The sequence below is a fragment of the Tursiops truncatus genome, chromosome 19, assembly GCF_011762595.2.
Source record: "Tursiops truncatus isolate mTurTru1 chromosome 19, mTurTru1.mat.Y, whole genome shotgun sequence".
Classification (NCBI taxonomy): Eukaryota; Metazoa; Chordata; class Mammalia; order Artiodactyla; family Delphinidae; genus Tursiops; species Tursiops truncatus.
In genome coordinates this window covers 27,980,715-28,003,271 of record NC_047052.1, presented here as the reverse complement: position 1 = coordinate 28,003,271, position 22,557 = coordinate 27,980,715, and the positions used below count along the sequence as shown (strand labels likewise).

General features: G+C 43.4%; 1 protein-coding gene across 3 annotated transcripts in view; it reads left to right on the top strand.

Moving 5' to 3' along the window:
- The window catches only part of LOC109550730 (liver carboxylesterase-like), a 41,080-nt gene that overhangs the window by 10,305 nt on the left and 8,218 nt on the right, over nucleotides 1-22,557 (top strand). For all 3 annotated transcript variants that reach the window (XM_073795567.1, XM_073795566.1, XM_073795565.1), the window contains 8 exons: nucleotides 1,745-1,896; nucleotides 2,187-2,331; nucleotides 10,236-10,340; nucleotides 11,111-11,232; nucleotides 12,188-12,292; nucleotides 15,315-15,353; nucleotides 20,540-20,680; nucleotides 22,292-22,372. In XM_073795567.1, coding sequence (XP_073651668.1) covers nucleotides 12,290-12,292; nucleotides 15,315-15,353; nucleotides 20,540-20,680; nucleotides 22,292-22,372 — 264 coding nt within the window. In that variant the 5' untranslated portion in view covers nucleotides 1,745-1,896; nucleotides 2,187-2,331; nucleotides 10,236-10,340; nucleotides 11,111-11,232; nucleotides 12,188-12,289. The remainder of the gene's footprint in view (nucleotides 1-1,744; nucleotides 1,897-2,186; nucleotides 2,332-10,235; nucleotides 10,341-11,110; nucleotides 11,233-12,187; nucleotides 12,293-15,314; nucleotides 15,354-20,539; nucleotides 20,681-22,291; nucleotides 22,373-22,557) is intronic.

Sequence of the window (22,557 nt, the reverse complement as noted above, 5' to 3'; positions counted from 1 at the left end):
TGTTACCTCTGCTTCTGATCAAATGGCTGTAAGTCACAGGTTCCCATGACCCCCTCCTTGGGTTCCATTAATTTGCTAAAGCAACTCATAAAACTCAGGATGCTAGTTTACTCACTAGATTACTGGTTTATTATGAAGAATATTAAAGGATATGAATCACCAGCCAGATGAAGAGATACATAACATGAGGCACAAAGGAGCTCCTGTCCTGTGGAGTTTTGGTCCCAGCACGTTGGCACTTGGAAGAGTTCTGGTTCACCAACCTGGAGGCTCTCTTAACTCTAGCCTTTTGGGCTTCGGTCCATGGGCAGGATTGATGAAATCATTGACCGCTGGTGATTGATTCAACCTCCAGCCCCTTTCCCTTCCCCAGAGGTCAGGGGGGTGGATCTGAACGTTCCAAACCTGGAATCACATGTGGTTCTCTTGATAATCAGCTCCCATCCTTAGGTAAGGTCCAGAATCACCTCATTAACACAACAAAAGACACATTTATCACTCCCATCACTTAGGAAATTCCAAGGGTTTTCAGAGCTCTTTGCCAGAAATGGGAAGAAGACCAAAAATATATTTCTTATTATATCACAGGATACAGATACTTTGAATGCCTGCTTTGCTCATTTATAAATGTATCATGAACATCGTTATATGTCATTAAATATCACAGCCTGACATGATATTACACTGGGTACTGAATAATAATTTATTTACCCAATCTCTTATTTGGGATCGTTAAGTTGTTCTTGATGTTTCTGATAATATAATTAGCACCGTGATGAACATCATGTAGCCAAACCTTTATGCACATTCACAGTATTTTGGGATAAGTTCCAAGAAATGACATTTCTGAGGAAAAGAGTATAACCTTTTGTTAAATTTCCTTCCAGAAATGTTCTAACTACACTCCTTCCATTAATATATGAAAACTTTCATTCACCAGACCCTTGCCAATGCTTGGGATTATTAAAAAATTGTTTTGACTATTGGATAGGCAAAATAATAATAATTATCATCATAATTATATAATTTTAAAATTTATTCTGCAATTATCTGAATACTAGGGATGTTGAACTCTCTTTCCCTTTTTTAATTTTTGAATTTCTTCTTTTATGAATAATATGCCCTTTGCCTTGGTGATCTGGGGAAAGTTCCCCCACGATGGAAATCAAGAGGCTGTCTTTGCAGCTCTGACTCTGCCACTTGACAGCTGTTTCATCCAAACACCTCAGTGCCCCAGTTACCTCATTGACATACTGGGAGCAGTCATGCCTGCTTTCTGGAAATCTGCAAATGTTGCTTATAATGTCCTCAGAAACATAAACACTACATAGTATGGCTCTTCCTGGCTGTGTGACCTTGGGCAGGTTCTGTAACCTCTCTGTGGCTCAGTTTTCTCAAATGTAAAATGGGGATAATAGTAGAACCTATATCATGGAGCTGATCTGAAGATTAAATATTACCAATTATCTCTGTTGGATCTTTAAGATCCATTATTTGGGCAACAAATAGCACTTGACCAGATGGGTTGATGATAGAATCTTAGCATGTCAGTGCTGCAAGACCCTTACAGAAATCACTCCCCTCACTTAGACATGGCAGACTGGGGCCCAGAGCCGAGAAGGAATTCACCCAAGGTCACCCAGCACATAAGTGGCTGAGGCACGACTAGAATAAAATTCTCCTAATGTTGCACCACAAATATTTTGTCCTTGACCTGTTGCATGCCTTAAATGTCTACCAATAGAGTGACTTCTCATGGTTTTTGGAAGTATCCCATGGACTGGAACACCTGGTTTACCTGCTAGAGGAACGTGGTCACCCCACACTCACTATGCAGAGCCCAGCAGAGAGTCAGCCGCGACCAGGACATGCAGAAAATGATCCTTTCCCAGGCATGTAAGCAGCATCCTCTTCTTGACACAAGGCATCCTGAAGGCTCCTGGAAGGGGACGGTGCCAGGCCTTCTCACTATTCACTCTCCCGGGAGACCTTGGTGAGCCCCAGGTCCCTCCATCGTGATCCCCCAGGTAGCCTCCTACGCATTCCAGTGTCTGGAATCTGGTAAGAACAACTCTATTTACAGGCTTAATTCTCCCGGTCCAAGACCTGGCCTGACCACAGGAGACATCTCCTTGGTCAGCTCTGATTGAACTTCAAGAAATCATTTCTCTCCTTGCCTCTCCCAGGTGCTCCCAAGACCCAGTGGCGGGGCAAGTGATCTCAGAGCTCTTTACCAACAGAAAGGAGAACATTAATCTCAGGTTTTCCGAAGACTGTCTTTACCTAAATATTTACACTCCTGCTGACTTGAGGAAGAGAAGCAGGCTGCCGGTAAGCAGTGGGAACACATGGTCAAGGCTGGTGTAGACTGGAGGGGGATGAAGGCAGTGTTGGGTTGGGGCGTCTTGGACCAAGGCTGTTCCAGGGGCCCCAGGCTGTTCCCCAGGGGCCCCAGGGCTTTCTTTACCACCACAGCCAAACCTGACATCAGGAAACACAGGTTTTCCACACCTCAGTTTCCCATAGTGACAGACATAGGGCCTCTGGGGGAGTTTGCTATACATCTGTAATGAACATTTTAATTTTTCTAAGGTCTCTCATGCTAATAGATGGACAAGAAGGATTACTCTTAGTTGTTAGATTAGGAATCTGATACCCAGGGTGGCTAAGACATAATTTCCAATAAAGTCAGAGCTGGAAGGAATCTTGGAGATAAGCCAACAACCCAACCGTTCCGTTACAGATAGAGAAACTGAAGCCCAGTGAGAGGAAGGCGAGGTCGCAGAGTAGGGTTGCAGGACTAGAGCACGGGTCTCCTGATCTCAAGTCACGCTCTTTGACACACACACACACACTAGCAAGTGGAGCCTGTGTGTGGCCTTTCCTCAGCACACAGAGACCTTCTCTGACAAACTTTCAGTGTCTCAGTGTCACAGGTGGAGGATGCAGAGCCTGGAGCAACAGAGAAGTCCTTTCCTTTGCCTTTGCCAACTATCAAGATTTTACTGTAGATAATTTCACTTCCTAATTTACTTTGACACAAGCTGATGACCCAGTGAGTCAGCATTTGCAGAATAAATGGAAGCCCAGAGATGGGGCAGCCTTCCAGACTCAGGCTGGAGGGTGGGGCTGGTCTGCTGGGAAAGGAGGGGTCAGTGGGGTAGAGACAGGCGGGGTGTGAGCACCCAGCCATCTCCCAGGAACACCCCTGGCATGGTGCCCAGATATGGAGGAGGGCATCTGTGAACTTGTGACTAGAAGGTGGCCCTGCATATGCTGGGCTCAAAGAGGTGGGGACAATTGTTAATTCATTCATTCATGCATTCATTCATTCCCCTAGTACATACTCAGCGCCCCCATATGCATAGCTAGAATTGGGGGTTAAGAGAAAGGAGGAACATAAAACCATGACCACACAGCCCCTGCCTTCGAGGATCTTAGCATCTGGGTTGCACAGAGCTGGACTAGCTTCTTCAGCAAATCACTGCTGGCCAGCCCTTGGCTCAGCCTGGACTCAGAGGTGACTGCACACTCAGTCCCTCTGCCCGGAGGTAGGCAGGGATCAGAGATGTAGGAGGAGCAGGGGCTCCAGGAACTTGAAGCTGGAGAACCTCTACTATGGACACAGGCTCTGGAACTGCAGGATCTGGGTGTAAATCCTGGTTCTGCCTTTTACTAGCTGAGAGACCTGGCTCTGTTTCCTCAAATCAGGGATAATCACACACAAGTGTTCAATGATGAATATCAAGATTTATGTCAGTGTCTGACACAGCACACGAGGCAAGTCTTGCTGATGCATTAGTTAGAGTTGAAGGGAAGAAATTACTCCTGCCCCAACAGCCGGCCTACTGCACCGTGGCCATTGGCTGCCGTGTGCTGGGCAGCTCGACGTGTGGAGTCTGGAGCCAGACTGCCTGGGTTCAAGTCCTGCCTCCACCACCTATTAGCTGCATGACCTCAGGGTGGTTAAGGGCCTCGGTTTTCCTGTCTGTGAAATGGGACAATAGTAGTCCCTATCTTGTGGATGGTTTATTTTTAAATGCTTAGAGCAGTACTTGACACATAGTTCATGTATGAGTTCTTTGATTTTTTTATTAACAAAATCATTATACTATTATTTTAGCCATTCTCACTTTCTTGCTATGTGAACTCTTTAAATTCAGGGCCATGCATTATGAATTGTCATGTCCACTCTCATCCTTAATCCTTACCACAGTCCCTGGCACCTAGTAGGTTTTCAAATCATATTCATCAGATGATTGAAGACTTCTTAGAGGAGGTGGCTTTTAGGCTGGGCTTTGGAGGATGGGTGAGATTTGGGGAGCAGAGGAGGCAGTGGAAAGGCCTATTAAGAAGAGGTACCACCCAGGGCATGTGCTTCTTGACATGGTCATCATTCACGTGAGAAGTTTATTTCACCTCACAAAAGGTAACTAAGGTGAAGCTGAAATAAGCTTCTAACCAAGGGCTGTTGCATGCAGAGTGTGCTGACCCAAGTTCATTCCTTTTTATGGCTGAGTAATATTCCATTGTATATATGTACCACATCTTCTTTATCCATTCATCTGTCAATGGGCATTTAGGTTGCTTCCATGACCTGGCTATTGTAAATAGTGCTGCAATGAACATTGGGGTGCATGTGTCTATTTGAATTACGGTTTTCTGTGAGTATATGCCCAGTAGTGGGATTGCTGGGTCATATGGTAATTCTATTTTTAGTTCTTTAAGGAACCTCCATACTGTTCTCCATGGTGGCTATATCAATTTACATTTCCACCAACAGTGCAAGAGGGTTCCCTTTTCTCCACACCCTCTCCAGCATTTGCTGTTTGTAGATTTTCTGATGATGCGCATTCTAACTGGTGTGAGATGATACCTCATTGTAGTTTTGATTTGCATTTCTCTAATAATTAGTGATGTTGAGCAGCTTTTCATGTGCTTGTTGGCCATCTGTATGTCTTCTTTGGAGAAATGTCTGTTTAGGTCTTCTGCCCATTTTTGGAATGGGTCTTTTTTTTTTTAATATTGAGCTGCCTGAGCTGTTTATATATTTTGGAGATTAATCCTTTGTCCGATGATTCATTTGCAAATATTTTCTCCCATTCTGAGAGTTGTCTTTTCATCTTGTTTATGGTTTCCTTTGCTGTGCAAAAGCTTTGAAGTTTCATTAGGTCCCGTTTGTTTATTTTTGTTTTTATTTCCATTACTCTAGGAGGTGGATCAAAAAAAATCTTGCTGCAATTTATGTCAAAGAGTGTTCTTCCTCTGTTTTCCTCTAAGAGTTTTATAGTGTCCGGTCTTACATTTAGGTCTCTAATCCATTTTGAGTTTATTTTTGTGTATGGTGTTAGGGAGTGTTCTAATTTCATTCTTTTACATGTAGCTGTCCAGTTTTCCCAGCACCACTTATTGAAGAGACTGTCTTTTCTCCATTCTATATCCTTGCCTCCTTTGTCATAGATTAGTTGACCATAAGTGTGTGGGTTTATCTCTGGGCTTTCTATCCTGTTCCATTGATCTATATTTCTGTTTTTGTGCCAGTACCATATTGTCTTGATTACTGTAGCTTTGTAGTATAGTCTGAATTCAGGGAGTCTGATTTGTCCAGCTCTGTTTTTTTCCTCAAGACTGCTTTGGCTGTTTGGGGTCTTTTGTGTCTCCATACAAATTTTAAGAGTTTTTGTTCTAGTTCTGTAAAACATGCCATTGGTAATTTGATAGGGATTGCATTGAATCTGTAGATTGCTTTGGGTAGGATAGTCATTTTCACAATATTGATTCTTCCAATCCAAGAACATGGTATATCTCTCCATCTGTTGGTATCATCTTTAATTTCTTTCATCAGTGTCTTAAGTTTTCTGCATACAGGTCTTTTGTCTCCCTAGGTAGTTTTATTCCTAGGTATTTTATTCCTTTTGCTGCAATGGTAAATGGGAGTGTTTCCTTAATTTTTCTTTCAGATTTTTCATCATTAGTGTATAGGAATGCAAGAGATTTCTGTGCATTAATTTTGTATCCTGCAAGTTTACCAAATTCATTGATTAGCTCTAGTAGTTTTCTGGTGGCATTTTTAGGATTCTCTATGTATATAGTATCATGTCATCTGCAAACAGTAGCAGTTTTACTTCTTCTTTTCCAATTTGTATTCCTTTTATTTCTTTACTTCTCTGATTGCCATGGCTAGGACTTCCAAAGCTATGTTGAATAATAATGGTGAGAGTGGACATCCTTGTCTTGTTCCTGATCTTGGAGGAAATGCTTTCAGTTTTTCACCATAGAGAATGATGTTTGCTGTGGGTTTGTCATATATGGCCTTTATTATGTTGAGGTAGGTTCCCTCTATGCCCACTTTCTGGAGAGTTTTTATCATAAATGGTGTTGAATTTTGTCAAAAGCTTTTTCTGCATCTATTGAAATTATCGTATGGTTTTTATTCTTCAGTTTGTTAATATGGTGTATCACATTGATTGATTTGCGTATATTGAAGAACCCTTGCATCTCTGGGATAAATCCCACTTGATCATGGTATATGATCCTTTTAATGTGTTGCTGGATTCTGTTTGCTAGTATTTTGTTGAGGATTTTTACATCTATATTCATCTGTGATATTGGTCTGTAATTTTCTTTTTTTGTAGTATTATCTTTGTCTGGTTTTGATATCAGGGTGATGGTGGCCTCATAGAATGAGTTTGGGAGTTTTCCTTCCTCTACAATTTTTTGGAAGAGTTTGAGAAAGATGGGTGTTAGCTCTTCTCTAAATGTTTGATAGAATTCACCTGTGAAGCCATCTGGTCCTGGACTTCTGTTTGTTGGAAGATTTTTAGTCACAGTTTCAATTTCATGACTTGTGATTGGTCTGTTCATATCTTCTATTTCTTCCTGGTTCAGTCTTGGAAGGTTATACCTTTCTAAGAATTTGTCCATTTCTTCCAGGTTGTCCATTTTATTGGCATAGAGTTGCTTGTAGTAGTCTCTTAGGTTGCTTTGTATTTCTGCATTGTCTGTTGTAGCTTCTCCTTTTTCATTTCTAATTTTATTGATTTGAGTCCTCTCCCTCTTTTTCTTGATGAGTCTGGCTAATGGTTTATCAATTTTGTTTATCTTCTCAAAGAACCAGCTTTTAGTTTTATTGATCTTTGCTATTGTTTTCTTTGTTTCTATTTCATTTATTTCTGCTCTGATCTTTATGATTTCTTTCCTTCTGCTAACTTTGGGTTTTGTTTGTTTTTCTTTCTCTAGTTCCTTTAGGGGTAACGTTAGATTGTTTATTTGAGATTTTTCTTGTTTCTTGAGGTAGGCCTGTATAGCTATAAACTTCCCTCTTAGAACTGCTTTTGCTGCATCCCATAGGTTTTGGATCGTTATGTTTTCATTGTCATTTGTCTCTAGGTATTTTTTTATTTCCTCTTTGATTTCTTCAGTGATCTCTTGGTTACACAGTAACGTATTGTTTAGCTTCCATGTGTTTGTGCTTTTTACGTTTTTTTCCCTGTAATTGTTTTCTAATCTCATAGTATTGTGGTCAGAAAAGATGGTTGATATGATTTCAATTTTCTTAAACTTACTTAGCCTTCATTTGTGACCCAAGATGTGATCTATCCTGGAGAATGTTCCGTGAGCACTTGAGAAGAAAGTGTATCTGTTTTTGGATGGAATGTCTTATAAATATCAATTAAATCTATCTGGTCTATTGTGTCATTTAAAGCTTGTGTTTCCTTATTAATTTTCTGTTTGGATGATCTGTTCATTGGTGTAAGTGAGGTGTTAAATTCCCCACTATTATTGTGTTACTATCAATTTCCTCTTTTAGAACTATTATCAGTTGCCTTTTGTATTGAGGTGCTCCTGTGTTGGGTGCATATATATTTGTAATTCTTATATCTTCTTCTTGGATTGATCCCTTGATCATTATGTACTGTCCTTCCTTGTCTCTTGTAACATTCTTTATTTTAAAGTCTATTTTATCTGATATGAGTATTGCTACTCCAGCTTTCTTTTGATTTCCATTTGCATGGAATATCTTTTTCCATCCCCTCACTTTCAGTCTGTATGTGTCCCTAGGTCTGAAGTGGGTCTCTTGTAGACAGCATATATATGGGTCTTCTTTTTGTATCCATTCAGCAAGCCTGTGTCTTTTGCTTGGAGCATTTAATCCATTCACGCTTAAGGTAATTATCAATATGTATGTTCCTATTACCATTTTCTTAATTGTTTTGGGGTTTTTTTTTGTAGGTCCTTTTCTTCTCTTGTGTTTCCCACTTAGAGAAGTTCCTTTAGCATTTGTTGTAGAGCTGGCTTGGTGGTGCTGAATTCTCTTAGCTTTTGCTTGTCTCCAAAGCTTTTGATTTCTCCATCGAATCTGAATGAGATCCTTGCTGGGTAGAGTAATCTTGGTTGTAGTTTCTTCCCTTTCATCACTTTAAGTATATCATGCCACTCCCTCTGGCTTGTAGGGTTTCTGCTGAGAAATCAGCTGTTAACCTTATGGGAGTTCCCTTGAATGTTATTTGTCATTTTTCCCTTGCTGCTTTCAATAATTTTTCTTTGTCTTTAATTTTTGCCAATTTGATTACTATGTGTCTCAGCGTCTTTCTCCTTGGGTTTATCCTGTATGGGACTCTCTGCGCTTCCTGGACTTGGGTGGCTATTTCCTTTCCCATGTTATGGAAGTTTTTGACTATAATCTCTTCAAATATCTTCTCGGGTCCTTTCTCTCTCTCTTCTTCTTCTGGGACCCCTATAATGTGAATGTTGTTGCGGTTAATGTTGTCCCAGAGGTCTCTTAGGCTGTCTTCATTTCTTTTCATTCTTTTTTCTTTATTCTGTTCTGCAGCAGTGAATTCCACCATTCTGTCTTCCAGGTCACTTATCCGTTCTTCTACCTCAGTTATTCTGCTACTGATTCCTTCTAGTGTATTTTTCATTTCAGTTATTGTATTGTTCATCTCTGTTTGTTTGTTCTTTAATTCTTCTATATCTTTGTTAAACATTTCTTGCATCTTCTTGATCTTTGCCTCCATTCTCTTTCTGTGGTCCTGGATCATCTTCACTATCATTATTCTGAATTCTTTTTCTGGAAGATTGCCTATCTCCATTTCATTTAGCTGTTTTTCTGGTGTTTTATCTTGTTCCTTCATCTGGTACATAGCCCTCTGCCTTTTCATCTTGTCTATCTTTCTGTGAATGTGGTTTTTGTTCCATAGGCTGCAGGATTGAAGTTCTTCTTGCTTCTGCTCTCACCATGAACATTTTGATCTGTATTTTTCTAGTGTTTTTTTCCATGACCCACCCTATCTATCTGTGTATCTATCCATCTATCTACGTATTTATCAATCTAGCTAGAATTTTTAAACACAAACTTTCCTTAGCATTATAAAACAACATATATTTCTCTAACCATTAAGCACTCTTTCATATTTTTTATGTGTATAGTCAAGAAGTATTCCATTGTAAGAATGAAAAATAGTTTATTTACCAAATCTCATAATATTGGAACCTTGGGTTATTTCCAATTTTTACTACTATAAAAAACATGAGCATTCTTAGAAACTGTTGTGTACCTCCGTGTTCATTTTCCATAGGATAAATTCTTTTTTTTTAATTAATTAATTTATTTATTTATTTTGGCTGCGTTGGGTCTTTGTTGCTGTGCGCGGGCTTTTCTCTAGTTGCAGCAAGCAGGGGCTACTCTTCGTTGGGGTGCGCAGGCTTCTCATTGCGGTGGCTTCTCTTGTTGTGGACCACGGGCTCTAGGTGTGCGCGTCAGTAGTTGTGGCACACGGGCTCAATAGTTGTGGCTCACGGGCTCTAGAGGGCAGGCTCAGTAGTTGTGGCACACGGACTTAGTTGCTCCACGGCATGTGGGATCTTCCCGGAATAGGGCTCGAACGCATGTCTCCTGCATTGGCAGGCAGATTCTTAACCACTGCACCACCAGGGAAGTCCAGGATAAATTCTGAGTAATGGAAATGGGGAATCAGAACTGTGCTTTAAAGTGTTGCTAGGAATTGCTGAGCTGCCTTTCAGATACTTTGATTGTTATAATCAGTGTGTGCCACACACTTCCTGTTTTGTCCTTCACTCTGCTCCTGGCTCCTTCCAGCTGAGGTTTTCTTGCAGGAGCCAGGCCCCATGGTCTCCAGGGGAACAGCCCAGGACAGGGCTGTGGATGGGGGTAACTCTTGAAGACCCCTCCCCGTGAGCATAAACTCCCTTTCTCGCCACCCTCCTCCCAGGTGTTATCTCCCCTGGCCAAGAATCTCTTCCACCGGGCCATCTCTGAGAGTGGTGTGGCCCTCACTTCTATCCTGGTCAAGAAGGACGTGAAGGCTGCAGCTAAGGTAGGTCTCACACTGGACTGTCCCCACACCCTTTGCTCTGCTCTCCTAGAGTTGTCAGGGGTCTTTCTTGCTGTGGGAGCCAGTTGACATCCTCAAAGAATCACAGAAGTGAGGGTGGCTGATCAGGGAGGGCAAGGACACACCTCATCCCACCTCCACCTTCTACTGCTGAGCAAACTGGGGCAGAGAGCAGAAGCACTTGCCAGGGTCAGCAAGTGATCAGAGCAGAGCCGGACTCAGACTCATGACTCTGGACTGCCAGCCCCATGCACGGTCCACTGACCATATTTCCTAAGGGAGGGGTGCTGGGCTGGATGTGTCTGGTGGACTGTCATTGTGTCTTGCCTCTCTCAGGGTCTGAGGTCTGGTGAACTCATTTGTACCATGTGGGCCTGGAGTGGTTCCTCCCTGGGGGCTTGTGACTGGGGTGGGTTCCTGAGAATTCATTCATTGCTTCATTCATTCATTCAACAGATAGTTTTGGTACAGCCTGACATCTAGCTTCTATTCTCATGGAAGAGATTAATGATTACATAATTGCACAATTTATAAAATATCAATTGTGACAATAGCAATAGAGGAGAGATACCTGATGTCATAACAGAATCCAAAAGGAGTGCTTAGTCCAGTGGACAGGGGGAGGTTTTCAGGAAAGGCTTCATGAAAAAAAGTGATCAACGAGTTGAGATGAGAAGGATGAGCAGTAAATTACTTGGTAAGAAAAGAATATCCAGGAAGAGGGAACAGCCTGTGCAAATGTCCTGTGGCAGGAGCAGGTATCTCAACTGAGAGAGAGCGAGAAAAGCTGCTGTGGCCAGAGCAGAAAGAGCAGACGGAACCTGGAGTGAAGTGAGGATGGAGCCATCGGCAGGGCCATGCTGCAGAGGACCTGGTGAGGACTTTGTCTTTATTTGGAGAGTGTTAGGAAGCCAAGGAAGGGTGAGCAACAGGGAGGCTCTGCTGAGGAGTGTGCGCTGGAGTCACTGATGTGGAGCGATTTCATCGGGCTGTGAGAGCTGGTTAGGTGGACGGGTGGGGGCAGCAGCCAGACTTAAAGGGACTGACTGGTAAGCAGGAGGGGAGGAGATAAGACACCAAGAATTTAAAAAATTGTTGAGACTGTTTTTCAGAATTCTTTGGCTATTAACAGCAGAAGCCCATTGATCAGGCTTAAGTCAAGAAGGGGGAGTTTATTTAAAGGAAACAAAGGTGGCAGAAATGGTGCTGGATTTTGCTGTCACACAGGACCAGAAATTGACAGAATAAAGAATCCAAGACTCATATTCTTGTGTGCTCTCGCTCTCTCGCTCTCTCGCTCTCTCTCTCTCTCTCTCTCTCTCCACTCTACTTCTTCATGTGCCTTTTTATTTAATTTTTCACCAAATACATACTGAGCATTGATTGTATGTCAGACACCGGACCAGGCTCTGGGCAGCCCATGTGCGCTCTCCGTGGTCCCGCCATCATGGAGCCTGACTTTCCTCCTTCTGCATCTTCCCCTCTGGCTGTACTTTGCAAGTGTCTAGCCTGAGGCCAAAAGGCTATTAATTGGATGAGCTGAGATTTGAAATTAGTGGGATTCTGGATTCCATGCTCTCAAGCCCCACTCCATGCTGCCTCTCTTTAGATGTTCAGCTTTGAGATCATTATGTCCACTTGAACAGAGATAAGGCAGCAGAGGCTGAGGAGTATAATTGACACGTCTGGGATCCCGGACATACTGGTCTAGAGTATCTTCTGCTACCATGTGTTGACTTTAGAAATTGAGGTTGGAACAGAACACCTCTTTATTGATGGAGGGAGGAGACAGGGCTCTTGAATTCTGCTGTCACCTGTGATCTCTGCAGAAAATTGCTGTCTTTGCTGGGTGTAAAAGCACCACCTCGGCTGTCCTTGTTCACTGCCTGCGCCAGAAGACAGAGGACGAGCTCTTGGAGATAACGCTGAAGATGGTGAGTACATCCAGTCTCATAGCCACACAAGCTCCCCGTCCTATAAACATGGCCCCAGGCTTCATCATTTCAGCTGTCCCCTTGCCCTGGAAAAACTACCTGGGACAGTTTCTCACCTCTCAAGAGCAGTGTCAGAGCTCTGGATCTGAATGGGGAATTTCCTTCTTTCTTTTTTGTTATGGAATATCTCAGATGTTAGCAAAGACAAAAAATAACGTAATGGGGCTTCCCTGGTGGCACAGTGGTTAAGAATCCGCCTGCCAATGCAGGGGACATGGGTTCAATCCCTGGTCCAGGAAGATCCCACATGCCACGGAGCAACTAAGCCCATGCACCACAACTACTGAGCCTGCGCTCTAGAGCTCGTGAGCCATAACTACTGAGCCCACGTGCCACAACTACTGAAGCCCGCACGCCTAGAGCCCGTGCTCCGCAGCAAGAGAAGCCACCGCAATAAGAAGCCCATGCACTGCAAGGAAGAGTAGCCCCTGCTCACAGCAACTAGAGAAAGCCCGTGCTCAACGACGAAGACAAAACGCAGCCAAAAATAAATAAATTTATTTTAAAAATAGTAATAATAACGTAAGGAACAACTGTGTAATAACTCCTCATATCTATCAAAACTTACTTTTTCCAATATTGTTTTCTGATAGCTTTTTTATATATAACTATTTTCTTTATTGTAAATATATGTGTCACATACAATTTACCATTTTAATCATTTTAAGTGTACAATTCAATGGCATTAATTTCATTCATAGTACTGTGCAACCATCACCACTATTTCCAAAAATTTTCATCATCCCAAACAAAAAATCCCTACCTCTTTAAACATAACTCTACCTTCTCCCCTTCCCCCCAGTCTCTGGAAGCCTCTAATGTACTTTCTGTGTATGAATTTGCCCATCCTAGATTCATTCATGTAAGTGGAATCTGATAGATTTTTAAGAAATTAAACATTACACATTCTCAGAGGTGATTACCATCCTGACTTTTGGGAAATGGGGTTATTTAGAACAAAGCTTTTCAGAAAGGTTGTCACAATTGTCTTGGTTAATTTAGAAACCACCTCAATTATAATCCAGTGGTGGCCCAATTTTCTAGATTTTCTGCACGTCTGCCTCAGTAGTGATTCTCACATAATCGTATATCTCCCCATTCATCCATCCAACCATCCATCCATCTATTCATCCATCCATTCATTCATCATCTTATTATACATCTGTCCATCCACCAGTGAATCCAATTCATCAGTATCTTTTCATCAATCTAATATCAATTTATCTATAACATTCATTCATCTGTTATCAATCATTCATATATCTGTATTTCATCATCCATCTCTCTAAAATCAGTGATCCATCCATCACCTAATTTGCTAGCTATCATCCATCTATCCACTTATCTCCCCAATTCAATACTCCAAGTATTGACTAATTCCATCCACCCAACCATCTCTCTTGCTAAGTGTATGGGGGTGGGTAACAGCGTGGGTGATGCAGACATAACTGGATATAGTCCCTGCTCATAAGGAACTATTCAAGGAGAAACACGCCCATATACTTAGTGGATTAAGTGTGGTGGAAATACAGAGAGGGGACGCATTCATTATAGTAAGCAGGGATGCTTCACAGAGAAGGTGACATTTCAGGATTGGTGGATGGCTATGGTAGTGGGTCATCACAGGAAGCTACAGCACAACAGATACCCAGAGATCACCACTTATAAGATCCGCTTATAAGGGGAGAGTCTGGACCCTGGACCCCTGAGGATGCTCCTGGACCCCCAGCGGCCAGCCTCCAGCACTGGACTCTGCTCTATTTCCATGGGTCAAGTCCAACGTAGCCTTGGATCCTGGTTTCTCAGGCTCAAATAAGGTGACCAATGTGCTCAAAGATAAAAACACAACTGTTTTCTGATGCCTGGAAAGAGGTAAATTTATTTCAGCAATTCCCCATGTGGCACAAGAGATCCACTTATAAAGGGAGAGTCGGTGACTTTGGGAGAATCCAGAGAACCTAAGAGCCCATGTTATCCTTCTGAGATCTTCTGAGATCATGTGGAAGTGTTTCCATGATTATCCTCTCTCCCCAATAACACACGTGGGTGTGCACGTGCACACACACACACCTGGATTGCGGGGCTACAACCCATAACGGAGGGACCCTTACTGGGACTTCCTGCATACTGGTCAGGACTGTTAGCTGCAGTGTCACAATAAAATCAGCACAATCTTGGTGAACTCACAACAAAGAGAAGCGTGGAGTGGGGTGAATTTCAGTGAGCTTGTATGAGTCAGGATTTTCTAATGCAGGAGGAGAAAACTCATCTCGAAGTGACTTGAGAAGAGAAAGGGATATGTTGTAACAGAATCTTCAGGTAACTAACTGAAAAGTCCAGGAGTTGATGGCTTCAGGCATGTCCGGATCCAGATGCACATATGATATCATTAAGACTCTGTCTCTATCCCTCAGCTTTTTACCTCTCTGCGTTGGCTTCACTCTCAAGCAGATTTGTCCCCTGGGGAGGTTAGACAACAGCAGTATTCTAGACTTACATCCTATCTGCTTAGAAACCCTCTTTCCCAATAATTCCAGCAAAAGTTTTGGGTAAACTCTATTGAACTGACATGGGCACATGTCCATCCCTGAAGTTATCCCTGTCTTCAGGGAGATGGTGCACCTCAGGTCACATATAGATGCCTGGAATCGTGGAGTGAGACTGGGGAAGAGGGAGTCCCCCAAAGGAAAATAGGGATGTTTTCGCCTGGAGGAACAAGAAGAGGAAATGGGTGCAGGGCAGGGCAGGCACAAGCAGCAGTCCTCTCCAGAGCTCCCCTCCCCCGTCCCATACCTGCACCCTGTACTCATGCCCAGGGGAGCTGGTGCCCTGCCCACTTCCTTTCAGCCCAGCCAGGGTGGCACCAGGAGGGAGGACTTGATACCTTTGACGCACAGCTCACCGGATCAGCTTTGCTCTCAGGAAGCCTTTTCACCCACAGCCTCTGCCTTTGTCTTCACAGAAATTTTTCGCTCTTGATTTACATGGAGACCCCAGAGAGGTAAGGACCTTTGGTTTCTTGATTATAGGTTTTAAGTCTTTAAGCTCCAGTTGCATATGAATGAAAGAATTCTCTCTTGTGAAATCATAGTAACTCCTTGCATTTACCCTGCTGAGGCCAAGAGAGGGACAGAGTATTGCCTGGATAGCACAGGGAGGAAGACCAATCATAGCACACAGAACCTGTTCCCCCAACTCCCAGTCCAGTGCTCTCTGTCATCAACCCTGTGTCCCCTGGACCCACCTACCCCCTCATCTTGTTTACATTCCTAAAAATGCCCTGTTAGGGGAAGGCTGGACTAGAAACGTCCACTGTGAGGAGTGGAGAGAACTGGACAATGGGGGCTCTTCAGGAGCCGTCACGAGGAGCTCAGATCTCCTGGGAGGCTGCAGGGGTGACTGGCTGTGCAAATTGCACTATTTGCAGGGCTGTGAGGAAAGGAGTCATGAATCTCAGTCCTGAGGACACTACCCTCCTCCCAGCCACGCAGAAAACTCAAACAGCAGCCTCCCATCTCCTTCCTCCCCTCCCACCTTCCAATGCTTTGCCAGGTTCTGATGCAACATCTTATGTCCTGCCCTCTCTGCTCTCTCCCTGGGGAGAGTAACACTTACCTTAAAAGGTGTAGAGAGGATTAAATGAGATTCATTCAGTCATTCAACAAAGACTTTTTTTTTGAAGTATAGCTGATTTACAATATTGTGTTGGTTTCTGGTGTGCAGCAAAGTGATTCAGTTATACATACATATACATATTCTTTTTCATATTCTTTTCCATTATGGATATTGAATATAGCTCCCTCTGCTATACGGTAGGACCTTGTTGTTTGTCTAGTTTATATATGGTTGCTTGTATCTGCTAATCCCAAACTCCTAATATATCCCTCCCCCACCCCCTTTCCCCTTTGGTAAACATAAGTTTGTTTCCTATGTCTGTATTTCTGTTTTGTAAATAAGTTTATCTGTGTCATATTTTAGATTCCACATATAAGTGATATCATATAGTATTTGTCTTTCTCTTTCAGACTTCACTTAGTATGATAATCTCTGGGTCCATCCATGTTGCTGCAAATGGCATTATTTCATTCTTTTTAATGGCTGGGTAATATTCCATTGTGTATCTATCTATCTATCTATCTATTTATCTATATATATGTATATCACATCTTCTTTATTTATTCCTCTGTCAATGGATATTTAGGTTGCTTCCATGCCTTGGCTATTGTAAATAGTGCTGCATGAACATTGAGGTGCATGTATCTTTTCAAAATAGAGTTTTCTCTGGATATACGCCCAGGAGTGGGATTGCTGGATCATATGGCAATGCTATTTCTAGTTTTTTAAGGAAATGTTCTCCATAGTAGCTGCACCAATTTACATCCCCACCAACAGTGTAGGAGGGTTCCCTTTTCTCCATACCCTCTCCAGCGCTTGTTGTTTGTAGACTTTTTAATGATGGCCATTCTGATCAGTGTGAAGTGGTACCCTACTGTAGTTTTGATGTGCATTTCTCTAATAATTAGTGATGTTGAGCCTCTTTTCATGTGCCTATTGGCCATCTGTATGTCTTCTTTGGAGAAATGTCTATTTGGGTCTTCTGCCCATTTTTTTTTTTTTTTTGATTGGGTTTTTTTTTGTTGTTGTTATTGAGTTGTATGAGCTGTTTGTATATTTTGGAAATTAAGCCCTTGTTGGTCACATCGTTTGCAAATATTTTCTCCCAGTCCATAGGTTGTCTTCTTGTTTTGTTTATGGTTTCCTTTGCAGTACAAAAGCTTATAAGTTTGATTAGGTCCCATTTGTTCATTTTTGCTTTTATTTCTATTGCCTTGGGAGACTGATCTAAGAAAATTTTGTTTCACTTTACATCAGAGAATGTTTTACCTATGTTCTTTTTTAGGAGTTTTATCGTGTCATGTCTTATATTTAGGTCTTTAAGCCATTTTGAGTTTATTTTTGTGTATGCGGTGAGAGTGTGTTCCAACTTCACTGATTTACATGCGGCTCTCCAGCTTTCCCAGCACCACTTGCTGAAGAGACTGTCTTTTCTCCATTGTATTTTCTTGCCTCCTTTGTCAAAGAGGATCAACTGTAGGTGTATGGGTTTATTTCTGGGCTCTCTATTTTGTTCCATTGATCCATATGTCTGTTTTTGTGCCAATACCTCACTGTTTTGATTAGAGTAGCTTTGTAGTATTGTCTGAAGTCTGGGATGGTTATACTCCAGCTTTTCCAACAAAGATTTGTTCTTTTTCCAACAAAGATTTAATTAGCACTTTACTGTGCCAGGACCTGATTTATAAGCTGGGGATATAGCAGTGGAGGCCATGCAGACACAATCCCCTGCCCCCTCGTAGTGAGGGTGGCAGACAATAGACAAGCAAACAAAATATGTAGTATGTTTGATGATGGTGTGTTTGGTGAAGGGAAATGGGGATAATTTGCCAGTGGTTTGAATTTGCAGAGCAGGGTCAGGGAATAGCTGGATGCAGAGGTGACATTTGAGCCAAGTTCTGGAGGAGGGGAGGAAGCCAGTTGTCAGGAAATTGGAGGAAGAGTGTTCCAGGCAGAGGAAACAGCAAGGGACATGAGACTGGTGTGGACAGCCACACCAGTGTGGCTGGTGTGAGGGGAGAGAACAGGCTTGAGGCTAAAAAAAGAGTGGAAGGTGGGGGTGGTCCTTTAAAGGACTTGGATTTTGATTCCAAGTGAGATAGGAAGTCTTGGGAGGATTTTGAATAGAGGAGTGACAGGATCTTAGATTTTGCAAAGGGCACTTTGCTGTGTTAAGGATGATGTAGGGAAGGGGCAGGGCAGGCACAGGGAGACCAGCTGGGGAGCCTCTGTGCTGGAATAATCCAGGCCCGGGATCATGGCAGCTTGGACTAAGGCTATAGCAGAGTGGGTGGAGAGAAGAGGTTTGGGCCTGGAGATAGATAGATAGATAGATAGATAGATAGATAGATAGATAGATAGATATAGATATAGATATATAGAGATATATTTTATGGAAGTATAGTTGATTTACAATATTGTGTTAGTTTCAGGTGTACAGCAAAGTGATTCAGTGATATATATAAATATTCTTTTTCAGATTATTTTCCATTATAGGTAATTACAAGATATTGAATATAGTTCTCTGTGCTATACAGTAAATCCTTGTTGTGTATCTATTTTATATGCAGTAATGTGTATCTGTTAATTCCAAACTCCTAATTTCCCCCCACCCTTTCCCCTTTGGTAACCATAAGTTTGTTTTCTATGTCTGTGAGTCTGTTTCTGTTTCGTAAATAAGTTCATTTGTATCATTTTTTAGATTCCACATATAAGCAATATCATATGGTATTTGTCTTTCTCTATGTGACTTACTTCATTTAGTATGAGAACCTCCAGGTCCATGGATGTTGTTGAAGTAATAGCTGATGGGATGTGCTGATGCACAGCGTGTGGGGCGTGAGGAGAAGAGGAGTGAAGCAGGCCTGAGTTTTTTGTTTGTTGGTTTGGTTTGGTTTTGGTTTCAGCCGCGCTGCGCGTCTTGTGGGATCTTAGTTCCCCAGCCGGGATCGAACCCTCGCCCTGGGCAGTGAAAGCGTGGAGTCCCAACCACTGGATCGCCAGGGAATTCCCTCCTCTGGGTTTTTTGACCTGAGCAAGGTGATACATGAGGCCCACACAGAGCAGCCACTAGCAGCCCCTCTGGACAGCAGTGTTTACTGTCCCTCTTACTGTTGCTGGTATCAGTCAGTCCCCACTGGACACTGCCCTGGACGCCACCTTGATCAACTTGGACCCTTGTTGTCTCTCTACTGCCCCTCCCCATCCCATGTCCCACGGTCCTGACAGATTTCCCCTTGTAAACACATGCCGCCTCTGTCTTAAAAGACAGACCTTCCTTACAAGACAAATCCCCTCACTCATGGAGTTATTCATTCAAAATACATCTGAGTCCCTACTGTGTGCAGGCATGTGCAGAACACGTGCTCCAACATGTGACCATGTCTCTAGGGCACACCCCCAACATTCCTCCAAGCCCAGGACCCTTGGGGTTTGAGGTTCCTGGGATGAGCACTAAAGTGACACCTTTGTCACTTTGCTTATGCTGTTCCCACTCTTTAGAAAACTGTTCATTCTCCAAAGCCCACTGCCAACGGTAGGCACCTCCTCTGTGTGGTCTTCCTGGGTCCTCCTTCCAGAATGAGTTGCTACTCTTGCTGGCCTCCTACAGCAGCCCTTCCTGAACTGTGCAGCCTTTGGAAGTGAGCAGTAGTGGCACCCCAGTCCCTTCTCCCCTATCGTCAGCCATAGTGGATTAGGATTCAGGGCCTTGTCCTGCTGCATCAGAATCATGCGACAGAACCTCTCTTGCTGGCAACTAGAGCTGGCCTGTCATTCACTGGTCCTTGCAGAGCAGAAGCAGGTCCCGGGAGCCATAGCATCTCAGAGCCTAGGAATTGTCCACTTCTACCTGCCATCCAGGTAGGGGAATATGCACATGGGGCTGGTGTCCAGTGCAGGATCTGTAACAGCACTGCTAATGAATCATATCTAATGTTATTCAGCCCTTTCCAGGTTCCAGGTACTGTGCTCAGCATTTTGCATGTGTTCAGTAATTTAATCCCCACAACAACCCATCTTATAGATGAGGAAACGGAGGCACACACAGGTGAAACTACTTTCCCAAGTTACCAGCTAGTAAATGACAAAGCCAGATTTCAAATCCAGTCTGGCTCCAAAAACCCTGCTCATAATGACCACTGTGACCAAATATGAACTATAACTATACCGGAAACCAGCTTCCCAGGTGGTGACATGTGAGTCGGTTGCTACTAATCTGTGGCCATGTCAATACAGTAGTCCCTCATTATCCTCGAGGAATAAGTTCCAAGACCCCCAGTGGATGCCCAAAACCTCAGAGAGTACCAAACCCTATATATCCTATGTTTCAGTTCCTACGCATACATACCTATGATAAAGTTTAATTCATAAATTAGGTACCCTAAAAGAATATCCAAATGCTAGCATCACTACTCTTGGGCTTTGGAGCCATTATCAAGTAAGTAAGGGTCACCTGAACACAAGCCCTGCAATACCATGAGAGTTGATCTGGTAACCAAGAGGGCTACTAAGTGACTAGCGGGCAGGAGACCCTGGCAACCATAATGGACACAACACTGCCCTCTTCCCCAGAGCTTTCCTTTCCTGCCCACCGTGCTTGACGGAGCGCTGCTGCCAAAGACGCCCGAAGAGATTCTGGCTGAAAAGAATTTCCACCCCGTTCCCTACGTCGTGGGAATCAACGAGCAGGAGTGTGGCTGGATTCTGCCGATGGTGAGAAAGTGCAGGCCTCTTAGACTCGCCTCCCTTGCCCGTCACATCACCCCTCCCATCTCTGGTCACAGGATCCCTCCTTCTACGCACGCACCTCGGGGACCTTCATACACCTTGACGTTTCCGTGGAAACCTTCTCCACGATGGCCCAGCTGTCATCTGGGTGGTGCGGCCCTGGGGACCCACATCCCCACACACTCTCTGCTTGTCCTCCCATCCAAGAATCCTGAAATGTCAGTGCCAGGAGGGCTGGTAGAGATAATCATTGGGCAGATGAGAAACCCAAGGCCTGGAAAGGGGAAGGGGCTTGGGAGTTAAGGAGAGTGAGGCCTGGGACCTGCAGCCTCTTCCCTGGGCTTGGTGCTTTCATAGTTTCTCCATAAATTCCACCCACCCACACCTCACACTCTCATTCATCTAACTGGAAAGATTCAAAGGAGCCTGCTTCCTCCTGAGTTAAAATTGACTTCTAAAAGTTAGGAAGTACTTTCCCTTCTGCCAAAGATAAACAAAGCCGGACACCAGTTGAAGTGGTAACAGATTTGATTCAGATACACCCTTGCTGTAGGAAAAAGATCAATTGTGAACTGAACCCAAGGCCGGGGGCTCGGGGAGGATTATCCGTGTAACTGGGCCACCTAGATTTGTTGGCTGGCATTTATCTGGAGAAGAAACAAACTTCTTCTCTCTTTATGACAGGAGGCCGTGGTGTAAGTAGAAGCAAGGCTCCTGCTGAAATTAGGCCTTTATCTTTCCACAGGGACTGGAAGAGAGAGCAAGAATTACCCCCTGAATGTTTGCTTTTCATAGAGATGGCTCTCAGGTCCTGAGGAAACAGTTTTGTGTGGTAGATTTACATCTCAAAGGGCAGAGAAAGGATTTATAATAACCAGGTTTTAAAGTAACTGTTCTAAGAATGGGTCCAGGGACCTACCTGCCTATCACCAGGTTTTGGCTAGAGCAGACGGTAAATTTTCCTGGCAGCACAGAGCTTTTTAAGGGGGCCTGGGGTCGTCCTGGGGACAGGGCCTTAAGCTGCTTGTGGCTGTGCTAGAGTTTGGTGAAGTCACTTAGTGCAGAGTTTTGATGCAGTTGTTATGTGCAGAGTTCTGCAGGTCTTCAGAATGATTTCAGAGGTTATACCAAAGGACCAAAACCATAATGGCAGAATTTGGGGCTTTCTCTGCTATCTAACACAGGCGGGGTATTTGTGAGGTCTGTGTCATCTGCCCCAGAGCCCTCTACTTCAACACTTGGCTGGCTGAAACCTTCCCTCTCTGCCTTGATGACCACTGTGGAGACTCTAGCCTAAATATATATATATATATGTACGCATATACATACACACACACATATGTATATACATACATACACATACACACAAAGACTGGGGCAGCTTCCCTTAACAATTACTTTATCTTCTTTGTACTCCTTGATGTCTAAATATAAAAGTCCATTTGATTCATTGATTTTGCCCAACTCCTCAAAGACCCATGCCCATCAAGACATGACAAAGTGACCTTCAGCCTGCATTGGTTTGGTGTGTTGGTCACTTCAGTTTTTCTTGCCATTACCGGATGATTCACAATTGCTTAACCTTTGTTTTAACAGTTCATGGGCTACTCATTCTCTGAAGGCAAGCTGGACCAGAAGACGGCCACGTCACTCGTGTGGAAGTCCTACCCCATCCTTGTAAGAGTCTAGGAATCACAGGAACTGGCTGAGCCCTAAAGAGGGGAAGAGGCTTGTCCCCAACTGCAGAGCAACTAATGGCAGAATGAAGACTGGGGCTGGGGGGGTTCTACTCCCATTTTTATGCCTTTCCACCTCACCACCAGGAGTGGGCGGAAGTGGTTGCACAGAACTTGAGAGGTTCG